Raw genomic sequence first — 20658 nt, forward strand, 5'->3', positions numbered from 1 at the left:
TAACATCACTACATAGATACACAGACAGACGTACATAGTGATGTTACATTTTAATCACGGAAAAATGTGGATTTGAGGTTAGCTTTTTTTTTCATCAAAAAATGGGGATTTTTTTTAGAGCAGAGAAAACTAGGATTCCTGGAGATGATACACCTGGCACCGGTGGAAGGGGGCAGACCGAAGGCCGCAGCCCAGAGGCCCCTGCGACCTGCTCTGAGATGCATCTGCTAAGGTGTCCGCTAAGTGCAAAGACAAGAGCTGTCTGCAGGGGAGCTCGCTCATGCAGGCACCGGCTTTCTAAGCACAAGGCTGAGAACGAGCAGGTCAGCTCACCTCCACCTCCACAGATCGGCTGTCGGGGAGGAGGTCAGTGTGATCAGTGTTAGCCTCAAAGCAGTGCCCTAGAGCCAAAAGTACCCACCAGTCTCTACACATCCTCTGACCAGCATACAGGGATGTGGAGCTGCTAGCCAGGCTGGTGGGGGGCATCATCCAGCTTGACGCTGACTGAGGACCAGAGACCCACGAGGGTTATGTTGTTCCCTTTTTGGCTCTTTCTCTGTTGGCCACAGGACCCGCTCAGCTCCTGTGCCCCTAGTCTGCAGGGATCCCTTACGTGTGTCCAGCCACAGCCATGCTAGTGGGAGCTCTCATGGCCCAGCGGGATAACGTACTGGGCCCCAGGGAACAGCAAAGAGAAGGCTAGCGTGGGCCATGAATGATTCAGGCCCCCTGAGCTCTTATGAACAGGCCTGAGGACCAGCCTCCCCATCTGGAGTCCAGCCCGGGGAACCTCCAGGGTGGGTGCCCCAGAGCATGAGGGTGCTGGCTGGGAGGTGAACTCAGGGAGGGCTGCCTCTTAGCCCCGCAGCAAGATTTCTACTTCACTTGCTGAGAACTGAAACCTAAGATGGGAAGGAGAGGCCAGCACTGAGCTACGCAGTGTGCCTGGGCCAGGGTGGCGGGTGCATTGTCACGGCAGGAGTGGGGCAGCCTGAGGGCACAGAGGTACCCCAGGAGAGCTGAGGAAATGGGGGGACATAAGGTGGATCTTGTCCGGCAGCTCTCTGGTCAGTCTCCAAGGCTGGCCCGGGCCTGGGCTGTGCACTCCAGTCCCCTCCCATCCCAGTATTTTCTTTTAAAAAAGCAAAGAAAGGCAGCAGAACAATAGAGCTGGGTGAGGCCTCTGGCCTGGCCCCTGGTGGGAGAAGCCAAGGCTCTGAGTCACCAGCTGGGAGCCCAACCCCTGGCAGGAGGTGCAACTTGCCCATGCAGGCAGGGCTGGGGGGGCACGTGCTCCTACATCCCTGCTCCAAGCCCCTTTTCCCTGCGCCACCCCTACCCCCAGCGAAGATGCTGAGTATGCGGGGGCCCGAGGGCCCTGGCCCCCCTCGGGAAGAGGGCTGTCACCTAAAACGCATAACACTTTCCACATGTCCATCATCTTAGCCCCCTCCCCAGCAAAAATAGAAGTCGGCACCTATGATCCCCAGTACTCCTGGAGACCTACCAGAGACCCTGCTCTGCCTTTCAAACCTGAGCTAGATGCTGACAGCTGCTTCTGCTCATCCCAGCACCCCAGGGTTTAATAGTATTGTAGGTAGGGCCCTGATGCTCTGAAGCCCGAGCCTGGGGGTCAGGAGACCCTCACTGCTGCAGTGCTGCTACCAAGCCCTCTACCATGCACCTGCCACTAAGCATTTATCCTCACATGCCCCCACACTGGACCCAGGTCTCCAGGGTCCCAAGCCACCAGCCTGGCCTGTAGGCCTCCTGTGCCCCTGTTAGGTGGAGCTCAGGAAGGTCGAGCTCCTGCTGGTGACTTGCAAGAAGCGGGGGGTGAGAAAGGGAAGAGGCCGGCCTCACCCCTAGCTAGAGCTGGGACTCCAGGCCACAGAGTAGGGTACCGTCACCCGAGTCAGGCAGAGCTTTGGGAGCCTTCCTTGGGACAGCCGCAGTCGGGGTGACCTGTCCTCCTCCCCACTGCACAACCCATCCACTACTAGAAAGCTGATTGTGATCTATGTGTTATATTAAGATTTTTAAAATGGATACAGCTACACGTGGCATCGGCTGAGACAACAGGTCTGCAGAGAGGCAGGGAAGGAGCAAGAATGACATCGTCTTCTGTGCTGGGCGTGTGGCAATAGCTTGACATTTAGATCAACAAAGGAGAGCTTGTGCATGGATTGGAGATGCCCAGGTGTTCTCCTAGGGCCAACAGGGAAGGGAACAGGCCAAGTACATCACTGCCAGACAGGGCCCCGCAGCCCGCTCCAGCAGTTGGACTTGTAGGTTTACACGAGTACATGGCTTCCCACTGGGAAGGGCACCAGTGCCCATTCGAATGAACTTAAAAGCTAAGCACCTCTGAGGGCTCGATGCTGCTCCTGGCAGCAACGGGACTCAGGAGTGATGCCAATGCTAAACCAACCCAAGGGAAAGCACAAAAGGGGCCTTCTCTGCAATTGGCCTTGCTCTGGTTTGGAGAAGGGAGAACATGGTGAGGGGAGAACCAGCAACTTTAGCCAGCTGCAGCTGCTCCAGGCCCAGGGAAAACTCCTGTTCTGCCCCCACCCCAGTGCCCATTAACCTTCCCTTTCCTGGAGCAGACAGGTTGCAGACTTCCCTTTGAAGGAGCCCTGCTGAGAGCAGCTCATAGCCCCATGTCCAAAGCCAGTGCAGGACACTACCCATAGTGACCAGCTTCTGGCACATACGGGAAGGCCTCGTGTGCAGGAGAAACTGGGAGGGCACCATTTTTTATCCCCAGTTTTGGGTGTATCCAATCCTCTCCACGCACCGGGTTCCACGCGTGCTGGGGGAAGGCGGGTCCCACCTGGCTGGGAGGTACATGATGGTCCTCTGCTCCCCACACACTCCGTGTCCTGCGTAAAGAAGCTTCCACTTTGCAAGTCGCAGTTCCAGGGGGCATGGGGAGAAGCGTGGGGCTGCGCTCGTCGTCCCAGCGAGCTCCTCAAAAGGAAGGACCGGGCACCTTGACTGTGACACGTTATTGGATGGGAAGCTGGGGCAAGGAGCACAGGAGAAGTGCAAGGTGCCCCTGGGAGCGCCAGCGGGATGCTCTTGGCTCTGAAGTTCCTGGTGAGGGTGGGGGCATGCACGGGGCCAGGGCCTGCCCTCTGCTCACTGCCAGCCGGAGCAGCCCTCAGGCAGGCTCTGCAGGATGGCCTCCAAGTTCTGCTTGTCGGCGAGGACTTCCGCCAGGTCGCTCTCGAAAGCCTCGATCTGCTGCTGCTGCTGCTCTGCCTCCTGCTGCAGGTGGCTCAGCTTCTTTGCTAGGGAGCCGGGCTCGGCAAGGCGCAGCCGGAGATGGGCCAGCTGCAGGCGGCTGGCATTGAGCATGGCCTCCATGGGGGCTGCTGTGTCTGGGGGAGGAGGAGAGGGCAGCAGTGAGCAAGGGAGCGAGCCAGGGACATCCCAGTTGGAGTCAGGTGAAAGCAGCCTTGCACCTGCCTGGGGCCCATGCATCAGATGACAGATTCAAGAGGGGGAGAAAGAGGTTGGAGCATTCATTGCACAGAATGAACCTGAGACTGAAATGGAGTTGCAGTTCCTTGTCTGATGCTGCCTCTCCTTCCACATGGCCTTAGGCTGTGCTACCTGTGGCAGACAGCGGGAAGCGACCCACAGCAGACAGCTGAGCCAACCCTGCTCCAGCGGGGCTCAGAGCACTAAGAGCACCCCAAGGGCAGGCCGGCAAACTACGATTGACATTTCACAGCACAGCCGTAGAGCTCACAGGCCTTTATCACCACGGATTTGCTGTCAGCTTACTTAGAGAGGGCAGGCAGGCAGGCTGCAGGGAGGAAGACTGGATCCCAGCCGAATGACCCCGTTGCCCTGGCCCGGCAGTGCTCGCACACTGAACAGGGAAGACAGGTCCAGGGGGTGGTGGGGAAGGGACACCCCAGAAAGGGCAGGCACCTGCAGTGGGGTTCGGTGATCGCCGGGGGTCAGCGGTACCAGGGAGATTTAAGTCAGGGCAGGGGAGAGGGAACAAGCTTGCATTAAAATCATCACAGAACAACTGGCGTTTCCCACCCTGCATTCCTGGCTTCCCAGGACCCTGACTCATTGCTGGCTGCCTTCTCCGAGGCTCCACCCAAGTTACAGCAATCCCCCAGGGGAAAACAATGCAAAGCCAGTATCGGGGCTGGGAGTAAGGGCAGCTCTGGGTGTGGACAGCACATCAGCCGGCGCCCTCCTGGAGGTCAAGGGCAACATTTGGATACCTTGGCTCAGAGAAGGAGGATCTTGCCAGTGCATTCCAGTAAGAGCAGCTTTGCAGGAGGGTTCCCCTCCTGCTGAGATCCTGTGAGGACACCGATCCCTTAGGACCTGGTGCCATGATCAGAAAGTCAGAAAGCTTTCGGGGCTCAAGGACATCAGGGTCCCGCAGCAGCATTTGCTGCCTGAGGGTAGCCGGCAGAGCTGTGAAGGCATTTACAGCCTCTGCCGGTGGCAGGGTCTTACCCAGGCTGCTGAGCAGGTTGTTCAGGGTCTGAATGTCTGTCTCCAGCAAGCGCTGGGCTTCTCTGAGACTCTTGTCTGCATCGCTGCCATCCGGCTGCACCTTCCAACACAGACAACGGGCATCAGCCATGCCCAAGACACCCCTGTATGGGGGGGTCTTGCTGCCTATGCCAACAGGTGAACCCCTTGAAGGGGTATGCCTGGCACTCTGCGAGGGAAAGACCTCATGCAGGAATACTTCAGAGCCTGGTACTGTGCATGCTACAATGCCCCTCAGGTCTCTCCCCAGTGCTGCAGACAACACATAGACCTTGTTGGGGTTTCCAGCTTCATGCCTGACCTTGCAACACCTCTGTGGGCAGCGGGGACAGGATGTGGGTGACAGACGAGGGGCTGTCACCTGCAGCACCACGGGACATGGCTCACCTGTCCGGCCTGCTCCAGCTCGCCCCGGAGCTTCTCGGATGCCCGCTCCTGCCTGGAGAGTTCCAGCAGGGTCCGGTTTACGTGCTTGGCAAGCTCGCGGCTATGCCTGTGCTCCTGCTTCCCCTCCCTCAGCAGTGCCTGTGCTCTCTGCATGGGTTAGAGGGTGAAGGGAGTATTCAGTTTGTCCTGCATGACTCCCCTCCCCACCTCCAGCCCCGTGGTGGCTGAAACACCCTGGCACCGAGGATGCCAACACAGCTGGGTGATATGAGGCAGGCAGATGTCCTAATGGTGCCTTCTGGCCTCAGGCTCTGAGAAAAGGAGGGTGCAGCCCTGCAGGTCGGATGGAAGGAAATCTTAGCGTGATCCAACAGGTCGCTTCCCCCATGAAGGTAGTCAAGGGCTTGTGAGGGGGAAGGTGCTGAGCTGGAGGGTTTGTGCGCTGGCCTGTCCCTCCAAGAAAGGGGATTCAAACCAGACTTGAGGCGCTGTGGGTTTGAGGCCCCATGGAGAACCGTAATTAATCTCCACTGCCCATGGTGGGTCTCAAGAGCAAGGGAGGCTAGCTGCATGCTAGAGGGTAGGACTGGGTGGAGGCCAGGGGTGCAGGGCTGAGGCAGACTGGCAGATCTGTGTTGCAGCAGGGGGAAAGCCCTGAACTACTCTGAGGAAAGGCAGGAGTTGTGGGCAGGTGCCTGAAATGGGTGGCTGCAAACAGGTTGGAGGTGGGGATCCTGGAGGGTGACAGGCTATGCTGCAGGGCACTGGCAAGGGAGGCTGGGGACGGCTGCACTGCAGCTCCCTGCGGTAAGCCCAGCTGCAGCTCACACTTTACTCCCAAACACCTTCCTGCCCCAAGGCCCTGCTGCCCCTTGGTCTTGTACCAGTTGAGCCCCTCAGACCTTGGTACTCTCCCTTGTGACAATCTCCACTTCTTTGACTGTCTTCTTGGCCATGGCGGAAACAGATGGAGCGTTTCCTAGCATCCTCTCTGCCTGCTTGGTTTTCCTCTGGGCATCGGTGATGGCCCTGTCCCGGACCACCGCCATCTTCCTACTCAGGGTGGCCTGGCTCTTCTGACGCACCAGCGCTTTCTTTGCCCCTGCAGACACAGAAGGATACACGCCCTGTCCTTCACCCTCCCAGGACACCCCAGGAGCCTCCTGGAGCCATCCTGATCTGCACAGCAAGAGAGAGCCAAGCCCAGCAGAACCAGACCAAGAACTCAGCGTCCTCCAACCACCCTTAGAGCAGTGGTTTTCAACCTGTGGTCCCCAGACCCCTGGGGGTCTGCAGACTAATTAAGGCATCCATGTAAGATGACTATGATCAATCAATGTATATGAATACCCACACTTTCAATCCCAAGGAGTCTGCACCTCCATTCGAAATTTTTTAGGGATCTACAAATGAAAGTCACTGCCCTACAGGCTTTGGCATAAGCATCTCCACCCACACAAGATGGCTGTAAATGTATAACTAAACTAGTAGAAATACTGGGGTAACCTTGCGTAACGGCAGACTCCCAAGGCCGGACTCTATTTTTCACTGAGTCCAACAGGAAGAACCAGAAGCTCTTGACCACCGTCACACAAAGTAATTGAAACCCATTACTACAAGGAGTGTTAAAAGAGCTGAAACTTAACTGATAACCTCTCACAGGTAAAGGGTCATTATTAATCAGTGAATGAGGAGCTTTACCATAAATTTTTCACTTAACAGGGGAGGGGGTGTCTTCAAGGCCTTTCATTAACATATGCGCAATCCAAGCATTAATGATTATGCATCTGTGCTTGTGAAGGGGAGGAACAGCCGTGGGGGGGAGGATGAGGAATTCAGGTCCTGAGGGCTTGATGACTGGAAGAACTGAGAAAGAGCTCAGAGATTTTGGTATCAACTAAATCCCTTCTGCTGAGTATTTGTTTGGGCACTCCCATTGCCCGAGCTCAAGGCTAGTTAATTTGTTGTCTAGCTTTCCCATAAAGTGATTCACTTGGGCAGAGGCAGGCGGTCTCTCTCTTTCTCCTCCTCTTTCTCTCTGTCCTGGGACCCTGTCAGACAAAGTAAGCCTGTATGTCCTCCTCTGGGCAGTGGAAACAACCGCAACAGCGACAGCGGCAGCAAATGAACTGAGAATGTAAACCCCAAAATTGGGGCTGGGACTAAGAGACTGCGATTGGGTTAGGGAAAGGCCTGCAGAAGGATGTGCAGGAGCGCAGGCCTGCAGGTGCGTTTGTTGTAACAGTGTGTGAAGAAAAGCTTTTGCTTGATGCTGTTATACACACACACACACACACACACACACACACACAAGCCTGTACGTCCTCCTTTGGGGATACAGGGCTTCCCTTCATTGAGCTATAAATAATCCCTGAGGAACCAACAGAGCCAAAGCTACCCTCCCACCTCCAGCACTGGCCAGGTGAGAGGGGATGGAGGGCAAGGCTGTAGGCAGCAGTTTATACCTTCCAGGTTGGATAGCAGGGATTTGGCTTCTGAAACCACGTTCTTCCCATGCGACATGGAGGAGACTGCCAGGGTCAGAGCTGCATCTGCCTGCTCTCGCAGCTGCGGGGGAAAGGCAAGGCAGGCATGAGATCTGGGGTGTGCACCTGATTATTGAATGCATGGGCTTCTTATACAGAGGTGGCAGGGGGCAGAACCCACGGCAGGGTGACCCTCTGCCTCTGCAAGGTGGTGGGGAGAAGACCGAGATCCAAGTTCAGCCCTGGCTTTCCCAGGGGAAGAACATCTCCCTTTGAAATATTCACTGCCCTTGACCCCTTGCTCCCTGAGTGCATGCAGCTGCAGGTGTGATCCCACTGGAAGAGGGACACGACAAGTGCCTCGGGGCTCACCCAAGTCTCCATGGCCAGAGGGTCTCCTGATGCTGCAACGCAGGGCCTCGCACCAGGCAGGGGACGGGGCAGTCCTTGGGGCTGCACTTGCACAGGGCTCTGCCTGCCCAGGCTGGCTGCAGGAGGAAACCCCTTCCTCCCTCTGCCAGCCTTGGTTTGTGCTGCTGTGCTTTGCAGTTCTCTCCCACCCCCAAATTTGCAGCTGATGCAGAGATACGCGGGAGGCAGCTGCCGCCAGACAGCCGCCCAGCGTACTCACCTGCTCAAACGGCAGAGCCTTCTGCAGCTCCAGGCGCGAGGCAGCTGCCAGAGCATGGGATGCTTCAACAGCCGGATGCCCCTTCTCCTCCATCGCCTGCTCCAGCTCCTCCAGCTCCTGTCTGAGGGCTCCAGCCTGTAGAGTCAGGGGGGTCTGTGGGAACAAGCTGATCAGGGGTGGCATCTCCTGTTGCTCTGAACTCCCAGGATCGGGGAAGGAGGGAGGAAGAGGAGCTCAGAGAGTGCACCTAGCCCCCCCATGCTTCACACACCAACTCCCTGCCGCACACACTGGGGGGCTGGAGTCTGGAGTCAGTGGGCAGTGGGTCAGGACTGAGGGGCACTGGGTCAAGACTGGCCATCAATGTTCACAAATGGGTCCTGGTACAAAAAAGGTTGAGAACCACTGGACTAGGTGACAGCGCAAGCCCCTCTGTCTCTGGTGGCCCTTGATAACTGCCCTCCCGACCCCCACTGGAGTATAAGGATACCAAAACATGCACGCCATGCTGACAGGTTTCATAAGCATCTCATCCACAGACACCTAGCTCTTCTTCCACCCCCCAGGTGCCCACACTGACCCATTGCCAGGCAGGGTGGGGAAAGCAGATGGGCGATACATGCCAGCCCTACTAGCGCGAGGCACTGTACTTGCTGCCCACCAGCTCTGGGGCTTTCCACCGTGACAGGTTCTTGGCCATGTCTGCATTGGCTTGACGGACGGACATAAAGGTCTTCTTGGCTTCGGTCACTGCCTCCAGTGCACTGGCAGCCAGTTCTTCCTGGGCCTGCTGGATTTCCTGGTACCTAACAAGAAGGGGGTAGCCAGAGCAAAGTGTGACTTGGGGCTTGGCCAGCAATGGAGGGCTCTGGGAATTGCCTTGTGGGACAGCGCCTCCAGCCTGCAAGTGTTGAGTGTACTCCAGACTGACGGCGGTTGGGAGCCAGCACTACCCAAGGGCCACCCTGGGCTTTCCCCTAGGGGCACTCTCTGAGCTCCTCTTCCTCCCCTCCCTCCCTGATCCTGGGGGTTTGCAGCAACAGGAGATGCCACCCCTGATCAGCCTGTTCCTCCCCCCGACACTACAAGTTGGGATGGTTTCAGTCCAGCTCCATGCAGACAGGTGCTGGGATCCCAAAATCACCACAATGGGCCCCTCCCAGCTGGCAGGCTCAGTAGAGGAGCCAAGGGAGGAATAGGCCAAGAAGACAGAGCTCCCCACTCCCCCCGGGCCAGGGCTGAGTCACACCGGCAGGGTGCTGTCCATGCCCACCATCCTGTGCCAAATTCCCGCAGACACTGCCAAGTTCTCACCTGTCCTCCAATTCACTGCTGGCCTCCAGGGTCGAGTTGTCCTCCAGGATGCTCTGCAGGAGGATGTAGCTGGCATTGGAAGCCAGCAGTGCTTTCCTAGCTACAGATGCCACCTGTGCTGCTGTCATCCTGTGGCTGCAAGGACAAGAGGCGAGAGAGAGAGAGGATTTCAGCAATGAGCCCACAGGTTCCTCCTTGAGGAAGTCAGGGCACCAACTACCTGCCTGCCTTGGGGAGCTAAGCTGGCTTCCTGCCTGGCCTGGTCTCCACCACAGCATCAGAGGATCTCCGAGAGATCCCTGAGAGCTCGGGGTAGACAGGTGGGCACAGCACCTTGCTGCCATAGCAGGACACGATGCCCAGGGCACATGGGGTAGTGCCACATGGTGCACACACCTGACGGAGCACCGAGCCCTTGGAGGCCAGGGTGGTTTGAAAATGTAGGGGCAGTGTGAGAAGGGGCATGAGACTGAGGGCGCAGAGACAAGTGGGAGCAGGGGCTGTAGACAGGCCCAGGGTCTTGGCAGGGACTCAGGACAGGGCAGGATCAGAGCACGCAGACCGCAGACAAGCCGGAGGAGACATGCAGCCATCATGTACCTCTCCGCTAGTGCCCGGGACTCCAGCGCCAGGCGGCCCCAGCTCGTGGGCTCCTTTGAGATCTCTTGAGGGAAAACCTAGGAACACGGACAGAAAACAGAAGTGAAATCCCAGGAGTCAGGGCCCAGACCTCCCCCTGGGAACAACACCACAGCCTGGGGCCTGCCACTCACAGTCAAAGGCATCTCGCCAGGCTGCTGCTCCCACCTGTCCCATGGCACCCCCACAAAGCCATAAGGCAGAGCATTGCCCCTGGATGGGGTGCAGGGTGCGCCTTCCAGCTCCCACACCAGGACCTAGCTCACATGGCCAGCACCCTGCCTGCCTGAGGATCGGACCGGAGCCCAGGTAGGACTGGACCTGTCCCACAAGGGAGCCAGGGCAACTTCAAGTCACTCAGGGGTAGGGGAGAGAGAGAGACGGATGCCCAGGGGGCTGGGATGGAGCTGGGCACCATTGTCGCTAGCGTGGCGGCAGCCTGCTGGATCTCCTGCTGCGCGGACTGCAGCACGGCGCTGATCTCTGACAGCAAGATGCAGGTTTTGTCACTCCCGCTGCTGGCACAGCCCACGGCCCCGCTGGTGTTCCTCAGCCGACCCCATGCAGCGCTCACCGAGCCCTCCAGCTGGGCCACCTGCTCCAGGAACATCACCTTGGCACCTGCACGCAGCACACAGGCCATCAGACCAGGCCCTCGCTGATGGGAGAGCAAGACTGGAGCTCCAACAGGGGATGCCCTGGGTGGGGTGTATCTGTACCCAGATCCCTCTGGGGCTGTGCCTATGCCACATCCCACCCCCTCCTGCCCGGACACCAGATGCCAGCCCTGCTCCTCTGCCCCCACCTTGCAGCAGGTAGCGACTAGGGAGGCTGTCTCCGCGCGGCTCCTCTCCCAGCATTGGGAAATGGGGCTGGGGGCTGCTGCAGTCTGGTTTCTGCAGCCACTCCTCCATCTTCTGCAGCTTGGCCCTCAGCTTGTCAGCCTACGAGGGGAGCAGGTGGCTTGAGAGAGGACGGCAGCTGGGGCTGGGGCTGGGCAGGGTCGGTGAAGGAGGGAGGGCTCGTACCTCGTCTTGCACCAGGCTGTAGCAGACAGGACACTCCTGGCACTGGACCTGCTCCTGGTCGTAGTAGTAGTTCACCTGGCACTGGTCACACTTGTAGCCCACGAAACCCCGCTTGCAGATGCACGTGCTGTTTTCGTGGCACTGGGGGGTGGCGGAGCCCAGCGGGGAGCAGTGGCAGGCTGCAAGCAAGGCAGAGAGATCCCAGGAGCATGCAGCAGGTGCTCAAGCAAGGTCGGACTGGCCGACATCCGTGTCACCAGGAGAACTGGAGCCACAAACGAGGGCTGGGGCAGGCACTGCTTGCCCTGAGAGACCCTGCTGCCCACCCTGCTGGGGTCAGGGTGAAGCAAACAGTGGCACACACAGCAGAAGATTTACACAACCGTGGTAAGCACGGGCCCAAAGGCTCACAGCTGCCTCTGCCCCTTCCTAGTGCCTCTTCCCCAGCACTTCACAAACGAGCCCGAGTGCCTGGGCCAGGGCTCCTACAGCCCCTGCCCAGAGGGGCTTCTGGGGCACAGAGAGCCATGCGATGTGACTCCTGGCGTGGAACAAGACCCCAGAGGCACTGAGGGTCTCCTTCCCCTGACTCCCCCCTGCCCACTGGGCTCAGTCAAGTTCGGACTGGTCTATTTTTATGGGCAGCTGCCAGGGGCAGAGGGAGAGACCTGTGGGGCAGGGGCAAGACCCAGGAAGGGTTCTCCCGCTGCAGCCAGCCCCACCACGCCAGACCCTGGGCTCCCACAGCACAGTGCCTCAGACCCCTCTGCACCAGCACCCCCCACGCTCTGACATCAGCACCATGCAGGCCATCGTTGTCATCATTACCTCGGCAGCCCTTCATGGAGAAACCAAAGAAGCCAGGCTGGCAGCGGTCACACGGCCTCCCCTCCACACCTGGGCGGCAGGGGCACTGCCCCGTGAGCAGGTGGCACTGGCTCTCCTGGGAACCCACCAGGTTGCACTTGCAGCTGGGACCGAGGAAATGGAAGAGGATGAGCAGAAACAGCCGCCATGCCAGTTGCATGCCCACCACCCCGCCAGGGCCTGGGTTCCCCCCGCGCCAGCTCCCTCCAAGAAAGCCAGTCCCTATGGACCCCTGTAGGGTGGGGCTGGCTTTGGGTCAAAACAGCAGCAACCCCTAAAGTGACCAGGTGACAGGAGGTGACACCCATGCCCCTGCCTTGACCTTCGGTGGAAGCCATCGGACTGTAGGGCCAGAAGGGCCCACCAGCCAGGCCAAACCCTTGCTTGTGACAGAATCACCCCTTTCTGACCCCTCCCAGGCAAACACTTGCCTAGCCTGCACCCCACGCTGCTCCCACCACCTGCCCAGGGATTGTCCCCTTGCCTGCTTGCCCTCAGTGGGAGCATCTGACCTAACCATGCTAATGAAGCCCATTGCTGCTTGCCCTGCCCTGCACATTTCTGGGGCTCCATGATCAAGGATCCACTGCAAGGCTGGCAGGACCCAGCTCCCATAGCTGTCTGTTGTGGGAGGTGCAGGCCTGGAGGGAGCCGTGTGAACTGTACTTCCATCACACTGCGTCCAAGGGGGATCTCCTGGGCCCAAGACACTGATATTCAGACACCTGACAGCAGCTCCAGATCCAGCCTACCTCTTGCATCCAGTCCCTGGCTGCAGGTCGTAGTATCCGAGCTGGCAGCGGCTGCAGTCTCGCCCAGTGACGTGCGGGAGGCAAGGGCACTGGCCAGTGGTGGGATCACAGGTCTCCAGCCCCTGGGCTGAACCGCCAGGATCACATCTGCAAGCTAGGGGAGACAGCAATCACTCAGTGATGGAGACCCCAGGGCTTTGCAGCAATTTCAGGCTTAACCAGCCGCCCGCCTCGGTGTCTACAGAGGGGCCTGGGAAGAGGGACTCCTGGGTTCTCATCTCAGCTCTGGGAGGATTATGGTCAATAGGCTAGAACAGGGGATTGGCCATCCGGACTCCTAGGTCCTAAGCTCCCTTCTGCTGCTGACTCGCTGCCTGCCTTTGAACGTGTCATATCTCCCCTCCGTGCTCAGTCTCCAGTCCTGGAGGCAATGGGTGCAGCCTATGTGCCCCTCCAAGGCTGCTGCTCCCCCTCGCACCAGTTAAGATGGTGGCATGAAGCAGCATGACCACGTAGGCGAGCTCCCCAGGGCAGGTGATTGTCTCTGATATGTCCTTCATAGGAGGTCTATATTGAGCAGATTCTTTTTGGTATTGGGTGGTGGAACCGGAGCGTGCTCCATCCACTCCATGCATTGACCTGGTATTGCAGTGCTTCCAGGACCGGTGCAAAAAAAACAGGAAAAAAAAAAGAAAAAGCCTATTTTCTCAGCTAAGTGGGCTCTGAGGAGCAGGACCCTGGCTCTGGGAAGGGCAAGGCCTGGCAGGATGGGGCGGGGGAGCCGTACTCACGGGCACACTTCCCGGTGGGGCTGCTAGCCAGCGGGCTCCCATAGAAGCCTTCCTGGCACCTCTCGCAGTGCTCTCCTGTCGTGTTGTACAGGCACCTCAAGCACCGGCCAGAGACAGGATCACAGTTGCCCACGGCATTGGAGTCCACATTTCCATTGCATTGGCAGGGGCTGCAAGGGTGGATGGGGCCGTCCCGTCCCAGAGGGTCACCGAAAAACCCATCCTCACAGAGTTCACAGCGCCTGCCTGGAGGGGGGAGGGGGGAGCAACAGTGCATGGGACTCAGTCAGTCCATCAGCTATATGTCCTTAACCAAGGCATCATCACATGCCCCCCTGCTATTGCAACACTTCACCCATCTGCCTGCCAATCTATCCTTGACCCAGGCCTCACCACCTCCCTCCATGCTGTCACACCCTTGCACCTCTTTGCCTCTGTCTCTCCATCCACCTGCCAACCTCTCTTTGCCCCAGGCTTCATTACTTGCCCCCCTTCCCTTGCAGCACCTGACCTCTCTGCCCTGATGGGCAGTGGGTGCACACCACCTCGCCGCTCTCCGGGATCTCCGTGCAGGGCGACCCGCCGGGGCACGGGCACGGCTTGCAGTCATCGATGTGCCCCACAAACGGGTTGCCATGGAAGCCGGGGGCACAGCGCTCACAGGAGGGACCCTCGGTGTGGTGCCTGCATTGGCAGTGCCCTGTGGGAGACAGAGCAGAGGGACTGTGACCTCCCAGCTTGGAGCCCTGAAGTCATGCACCACGAGTCATGCACCACGAGGGCAGGTCCTGTCAGATCAACCTGATTGCCTTCTTCGATCAGGTCACAAAAGCACTGGACGCAGGTGTCGTGGTGGATGTAGTCTTTCCGGACCTCAGCAAGGCCTTTGACATGGTCTCCCACCCCATTCTCATTAAAAAACTAGGTGACTGTGGCACTGATGCCTACACAGTCAGATGGATTGCAAATTGGCTGAAGGGTCATACTCAGAGGGTGGTGGTGGTCTTTTTCGACCTGGAGGGATGTGGGCAGTGGGGTCCCCCAGGGCTCGGTCCTCGGGCCTGCACTGTTCAATTTCTTTATTAGTGACTTGGACGATGGGGTGAAAAGCACCCTGTTTAAATTTGCTGATGACACCAAGATTTGGGGTGAGGTGGGCACACTAGGAGGGAAGGACAGATTACAGCAGGACCTGGACAGGTTATAGAGGTGGGCTAATGAAGATAGGATGGGTTTCAATACTGACAAATGCAGTAGGAACCAGCAGCGCACTTCTAAGCTGTGAAACTCCCTTCTCAAGAGCACGGAGGCAGAAAGAGATCTCGGAGTCATTACTGACTCCAAGATGAACATGGGCTGACAATGTGAGGTCACGGTCAGTAGGGCCAACCGCACCTTGTTGTGCATCCACAGATGACTCTCAAGCAGGTCCAAGGAGGTGATCCTCCCCCTCTACGTGGCACTGGTCAGGCCGCAGCTGGAGTACTGCGTCCAGTTCTGGGCGCTGCACTTCAGGAGGGATGTGGACAGCATGGAGAGGGTCCAGAGGAGGGCATTCGTATGATCAGGGGGCAGCAGGGCAGGCCCTATGAGGAGAGGCTGCGGGATCTGAACTTGTTCAGCCTTTGCAAGAGAAGGCTGAGGAGGGACCTGGTGGCCATCTATAAACTCACTAGGGGGGACCAGCAGGCTTTGGGAGAGACCTTGTTCCCCCAGGGTAACAAGGAATAACGGCCACCAGTTGTTAGAGAGGAGGTTTAGACTAGACAGCCAAAGCCACTGCGTCACAGCCAGGGCGGCCAGGATCTGGAACTAACTGCCAAGGGAAGTGGTGCTGGCTCCTACCCTGGGGGTCTTTTATGAGGAGGCTTGACATCTACCTGGCTGGGGTCATTTGAGCCCGGTTTTCTCTCCTGCCCAGGCGGGGAGCCAGACCTGATGATCTACAAGGTCTCTTCCGAGCCGACTTCTATGAATCTAAGACTCTACGAATCTATGAGTTAAGCAGCAGGATCACACAGGCACTCCCCGGCAAAAGGATCACTCCCAGGCAAAAGCACTGGCTGCGTCCGCATCACCCATGCCCAGAGGTAGAAGTCACTGGCAACAGGTTTCTCTGAGACGGTCCAAGCCACTTCCGCCACACGCATGCCCTGCATCATGGATCACGCAGCTGCAGCCCAGCACGTGGCAGAGGAGCAGAACATGCTTGGCGATGCACCCCCAGTGTCACAGGCTGAAAGGCACCATGAGCCTCTTGCCCTGGGGCTGGAACCACCCCAGCACTATCACTGATGGTCGGCAGAGAGCATCCTATACGGCAGGTTGGGCTGAGGATGAGGTCTGAAGGCAGGCACTTTCCCAAAGGCCTGGGGACAGATCAGCCCCGTGGAGACACAGGATGAAGGCAGAAGATTCGGCAAGGGTGGTCAGAGCAACACGGGCCTCCCCGAGCGGAGCACACAGTAGCTTGGACCACAGCAAGCTAAGCTGGGCCAAGGTGGAGAGGAGGAGGAGGAGGACGCGAGAGGAGGAAGACAAGGGGAGCTGGAACCGCAGTGCAAGGCTGCGTGCAGGAGGCAGTAGCACCATCCGGGCTGCGAGATCAAAGGCCGGGAAGGGCCCCCGGGGTTGTACCAGACCCGGCGCTCCACAAGAAAAGAGGCGGAGGCGCGGCCGAGCCCTGCCATGCTTCCGCAGGGCAGGGCTGCGGCACTTGTTAAGCAGCCGCTCTTTGAAGCCCAGCCACAAGCTCTCCCGGCTCCTGCACCGCAGATGTTACTGCTGGAGTGGAGGAGCAGGAAGTCGAAGCTTATTTCCTTGGTGGCACAACCAAGTTCTTTGCTCTCAAAGCTTGGATGTTCCCCGAGCGCACTAGGGAGTTGCCTGTGCCTGCCCCTGGATTAGCAGGCTGATAGCAGCACAGCACACAGGATATATATACCCTGATGCCAGGCAGGAGCTGTGTTGAGCCCAAGGAGAACATTATGCGTCAGCCTGCCAAGTTATACCTGAGCAGCCACATGTCATTGCCCATACACTGCGGAGAGTGAATGGTGAGTCTCCTTCAATTCAGAGCCCAGGCTGCTGGGATGCGGGTACAATCCTCACTATCACACACGGCCACAGCCATGAAGTCCTAGATGGCCACAGGTTTGCTGTTCATTCTCAACAGGCAATGCAAAGGGCCTGATGCTGCCTTGCTCCAAGCACAGCACCCCGCTAGACTCAATGGGGCTACTCTCCGAGGAAAGTCCGGTTCAGCAGGGGAAGGGCAGGGTGGGTGTCCCACAGCCCCATTCACACCAAGGGCCATGTCAGCCAGGCTGGCTGCTATCCCAGGCACAGCCAATCATTACCAATAGCTGAGAGCACACAAGGAGTCCAGCTGGAACCGCAGGGAATTGCAGAACACGGTTATCCCAGTCAAACTGGGGGCAGGAGGCCGGGGTGTCTGTGTGAACCAGCAGCTTCCCCTCCCTGCCACAGAGCTGAAGAAAACCAGACACTTTTCCTGGAGAAGCATCTCTCAGTGCAGGGGGGAGCTCCCTGCCATCTGCAATTCTTTGGGAGTTGGCAGGCCAGGCGGGTTTGCTTCCATGACATATTTGCAGCAACCTGGCATGTGCCCGCCTGCCTTCCCCTAGCATAAAGTGGGCAGCAGAGCCCGTGGCAGATGGAGTCTGTGCCTGTGCAAAGCTGCCTCTTGCCTGAGAGCACTGCTGTGCACCATCACGTGTGCGTGACTGACCCCATTTCAGCAGGGCTGATCCCTAGGAACCTAGAGCGCTAATGCAGATGATCCTCTACCCCTTGAACTACAAGACTGGACAGAAGGTCTTCGGTGCAGAGTTAACACAGGTTCTCACCTATGTTTCACCCCTAATTGCTTTACCTTCCACATGCAAAACTCTCTAAGCGGGGTTTAGAGGTGTTTGGCACCCAAACTAGCTGGCCCAGCTGGGGCAGGGCTTAGCACCTGTCCCGTAGCCTGGTGTAACTCGTTGTAAGTAGCTTGCTCCTGCAGCCATACAGCTGAGGGCAAGCGAAACTTGGGGGCATCCAAACCCTGAGCCTCTGGGCTTGGGCTTGGGCCTGCATGTAGGATGCCTGCCAGGCTGGCAGTGGGTACGGGTATAGGTACTGGTATGGAGATGGGTATGCGGGTGAGCTGATAGGTAGTGCGAACTGTGTAACGGGTTTTTAATGGTTTAACTGTCAAAGTGTGCTTTGACCTGCCAAATGAACCACTTGGGGTGCTTGGAGGAGTGCTGGAGGTAAAGGGGTGTGTGTGTGTGTGTGTGTGTGTGTGTGTAAATAAAAGTAGGATGCCTGTCAAAGGATTCGGAAGTATCTGAAGCCCCAGGCTGAAAAGCCTGAGGTGGAGAACACTTGCTGGTAGTGGGGCCACATAAAACTTTTGAACGATTCAAAGAATTCAGAACCGACCTGGCTAATTTGACCCGGTACATGAAAAAATTTCCAAAATATATTAAAAAAAAAACCCAAACAACTTGCTGTAACGTGAGCAGCGACACATTTTACAGTGTGGATTCAGGTTGCAGTCTGGACAGATTAAGGCCTGATAATCACCCCTCGCCTCCCTGCAGTTCCTCCATGGCTGTCTGCCTCTGCCTCTGAAGTTCTGCCCGTTCATCAGTAGCGGTGCAGCACTTAAGCCCCACTTTGCATGCAGCTAACTAGAGGGCTTTCAGCCAGTGATGCTAAACAAAGGATCCCAAATCCCATTCCAGCAAGCCACCGAAAGGCCACGGGGCACACCAGAGCACAATAGGGCTCAGCACAGGGCTGGCGGTCTCAGGCTCTGTTGCCACACGTTCTAGCACCTGCCCAGTGTGGACACAGCCACACATGCTTCATTAACCACCTCACTGACCTCTTCTCTGAACCAGCCTTCAGAGCAGGACAAGGATCCCAAGCCTCCCAACTGCAGTGACATGCAGACAGTGTGCATTTCCTTGCACAGGACCTTCGAGTCCTAATATACATGTGAAAAACATCCAGCCACACATCCCAGCCATATGCATGTGTGTGCACACATGTAAACTCCTGTAGCAGGACCAGAGCTGCATTGCAGCACGCGGTCCCAAGGCAGGTACCATACAGTCTCAGGATCTCTCTAGCTCTTTTGTTAAACCCCTCATTCCTCCTCCATAGCCCCCATAATCCATTTCTTCTTCGCTTTCTCCCCTGCCTTGCCCACGCTGATTTGCTCTCAGCTCTGCTGCAGCAACCATCACCCACAGACTCTCTGCCGCTTATCTCTGCTCCTCATACCTACCCCAAGCATTGTTGCTAGGCTCACTCGCCTTCCAATAGCTCCACCACCCTTTATCAGTGCTTCCTGCCTTTCAAGGAGAACACAAAACAACAGCAGACTCTTCCTATGCCTGAGGAAGGGTAGTTCTACCTGGTAAGCTTGTAAAGAACAATTTTTCCAACTATTTAGTTGGTCTAATAAAAGATATCACATTTACCCAAAGAACCTTGTCGGCCTATGTCCTTAGACCAACATGGTTATGACCAACACTTCCTGCCTTTCAATGCATTTCATTCCTCCTTATGCTCTCTCTTCTCCAGCCCCAGATATATTCACAGTGGTAGATGTGTGACTTCTTATCACCTACTATCACCAGTAACATTGCAGTTAGTCAGGTATTTCTGCCAGAAAGTAGCCCCTTGTAGTTCACCCAGTGATTAAAAACTTAGAGAGGTTGGGTGCTAGAGCTCCCGGCATCATTCCCTACTATTCTTTGGGAACATGCAATTATGCAGAGCTATTATCTATGATTTGCAGCGTAATTGCCAGGTAATTATATGGCTAATTGGGAAGCCAGGGAATGAGCAGATGGCCAGGACGGTCTCCTGTAAAGGAAGGCAAGATCATGCAGTGGCAAAGACAAGTCACCGGGAGGGAGCGCGGACCTGTGTTGGGGTCACAGCTGCCGTGCTGGTTGCAGGTGCAGGGGATGCAGCTGGAGAAGGGCCCACCAAAGGGAGCCTCTCTCTTGAAACCAGGTGCGCAGGAATCGCAGAACTGCCCAACATAGCCCTGTGGGCAGACGCAGTCCTCCACCCAGGACGCGGGCGAGGAGAGCCCCGGCCGAGCAGAGGTGAGCCGGACCTCGTGCAAGGAGACCCTGCCTGCGGAAGGAGGAAAGGGAGTTAAAGTGGGTAGAGGAACCCGCCCATGAACTGTCAGTTTGGGAGGGGAACCCAATGTTGTCTCATTTAATGCCCTATCTAGGGCTGCCCTCAATCCCAGCCAGGGCCTTGCCTGTGCCAGGGGTTGCACACACAAAAAGGTGGAGACAGTCTCTTCCCTGGAGACCCGATAAGGTGAAATCTCACTTCCCAGGATGCCATATCCCCTTTTCACTGCAGGGCTACCCACTGCAGCACCCACTGTCTGCAAAAAGCTGCAGTCAGCCCTTCCCTGGAGGGACAGGCTCCCTACAAAGCAGCTGCCTCCTGGCTGCCAGGGGTCACTTACGTGGTGCCTGGCTGCTACCAGCCTGGATCCGGAGGGCAGTCAGGTTGGAAAGCAGGTGCTGGAAGTCGAAGGATGACAGCGAGGGGTCCATCTCCACCTCATGGAGCCTGTGGGGAACCAGCCCAGAAGGAGCGGTGTGGCCTCACCCACTACAGCTGCCCTGCGCGCACTGGGGTGGGTAGGCTGGGGAAATCCCTTGGCCGGGGAAAGGCCCAGCTGCATCAGAGACAGGGGAATGGCAGGAGGTATGCCTACGAATTACCAGAGGAGGCTCAGGCCCCGATTCCCTGTGGTGTGTGTGCGGATATGGGTGTGGGTGTGAGTGCATGCATGCACATGTGTTCACGGGCAACAGAGAAGGAGGCTGCTTGGGGAGAAAAGCAAGGCGAAATTAGCCCCAGGGGAAGGTGCTGGCAGAAGTGGGGCTGGAAGGGATCTCCAGAGGTCACTGAGTCCAAGCCCATGCCTGAGGCAGGATCCTCCCTGTCCCAAACCATCCCAGCACATCCATTGTCTGGCCCCTTGGTAAAACTACAGTCAACCCTGACACAACACCAGACGTCACATCCGAACCTGCCCCAGGTGAAGCCATGGTGGCCAACGTCCTGCTTCTGTAAAGTTGTTAGTATACCCTCCAGAGATCCCAGGAAGAGGCTGTGCCCCCGCTCCCAGGTGGTATCAGTCTGACCACGGAGGAAAATTCCTTCCTGACC

At 57.5% G+C, this 20658-nt stretch overlaps 1 protein-coding gene across 1 annotated transcript in view; it reads right to left on the reverse strand.

Moving 5' to 3' along the window:
• Positions 1–72: 72 nt before the first annotated feature.
• Positions 73–20658, reverse strand: part of LAMC3 (laminin subunit gamma 3) — a 36994-nt gene continuing 16408 nt past the window's right edge. Inside the window, exons 11-28 of the mRNA XM_090022501.1 lie at positions 19946–20052; positions 19378–19596; positions 13943–14131; positions 13432–13677; positions 12641–12794; positions 11850–11992; positions 11022–11200; positions 10799–10937; positions 10409–10614; positions 9955–10031; positions 9355–9489; positions 8702–8846; positions 8041–8193; positions 7389–7491; positions 5826–6025; positions 4924–5070; positions 4498–4597; positions 73–3389 (exon numbers count right to left, since the gene is read on the reverse strand). Of these exons, the coding sequence (XP_089878627.1) occupies positions 3148–3389; positions 4498–4597; positions 4924–5070; positions 5826–6025; positions 7389–7491; positions 8041–8193; positions 8702–8846; positions 9355–9489; positions 9955–10031; positions 10409–10614; positions 10799–10937; positions 11022–11200; positions 11850–11992; positions 12641–12794; positions 13432–13677; positions 13943–14131; positions 19378–19596; positions 19946–20052 (2884 nt within the window). The 3' untranslated portion in view covers positions 73–3147. The remainder of the gene's footprint in view (positions 3390–4497; positions 4598–4923; positions 5071–5825; positions 6026–7388; positions 7492–8040; positions 8194–8701; positions 8847–9354; positions 9490–9954; positions 10032–10408; positions 10615–10798; positions 10938–11021; positions 11201–11849; positions 11993–12640; positions 12795–13431; positions 13678–13942; positions 14132–19377; positions 19597–19945; positions 20053–20658) is intronic.

Source organism: Crocodylus siamensis, chromosome 11 (assembly GCF_052110815.1).
Source record: "Crocodylus siamensis isolate JL-2025a chromosome 11, ASM5211081v1, whole genome shotgun sequence".
In the NCBI taxonomy this organism is placed as follows: domain Eukaryota; kingdom Metazoa; phylum Chordata; order Crocodylia; family Crocodylidae; genus Crocodylus; species Crocodylus siamensis.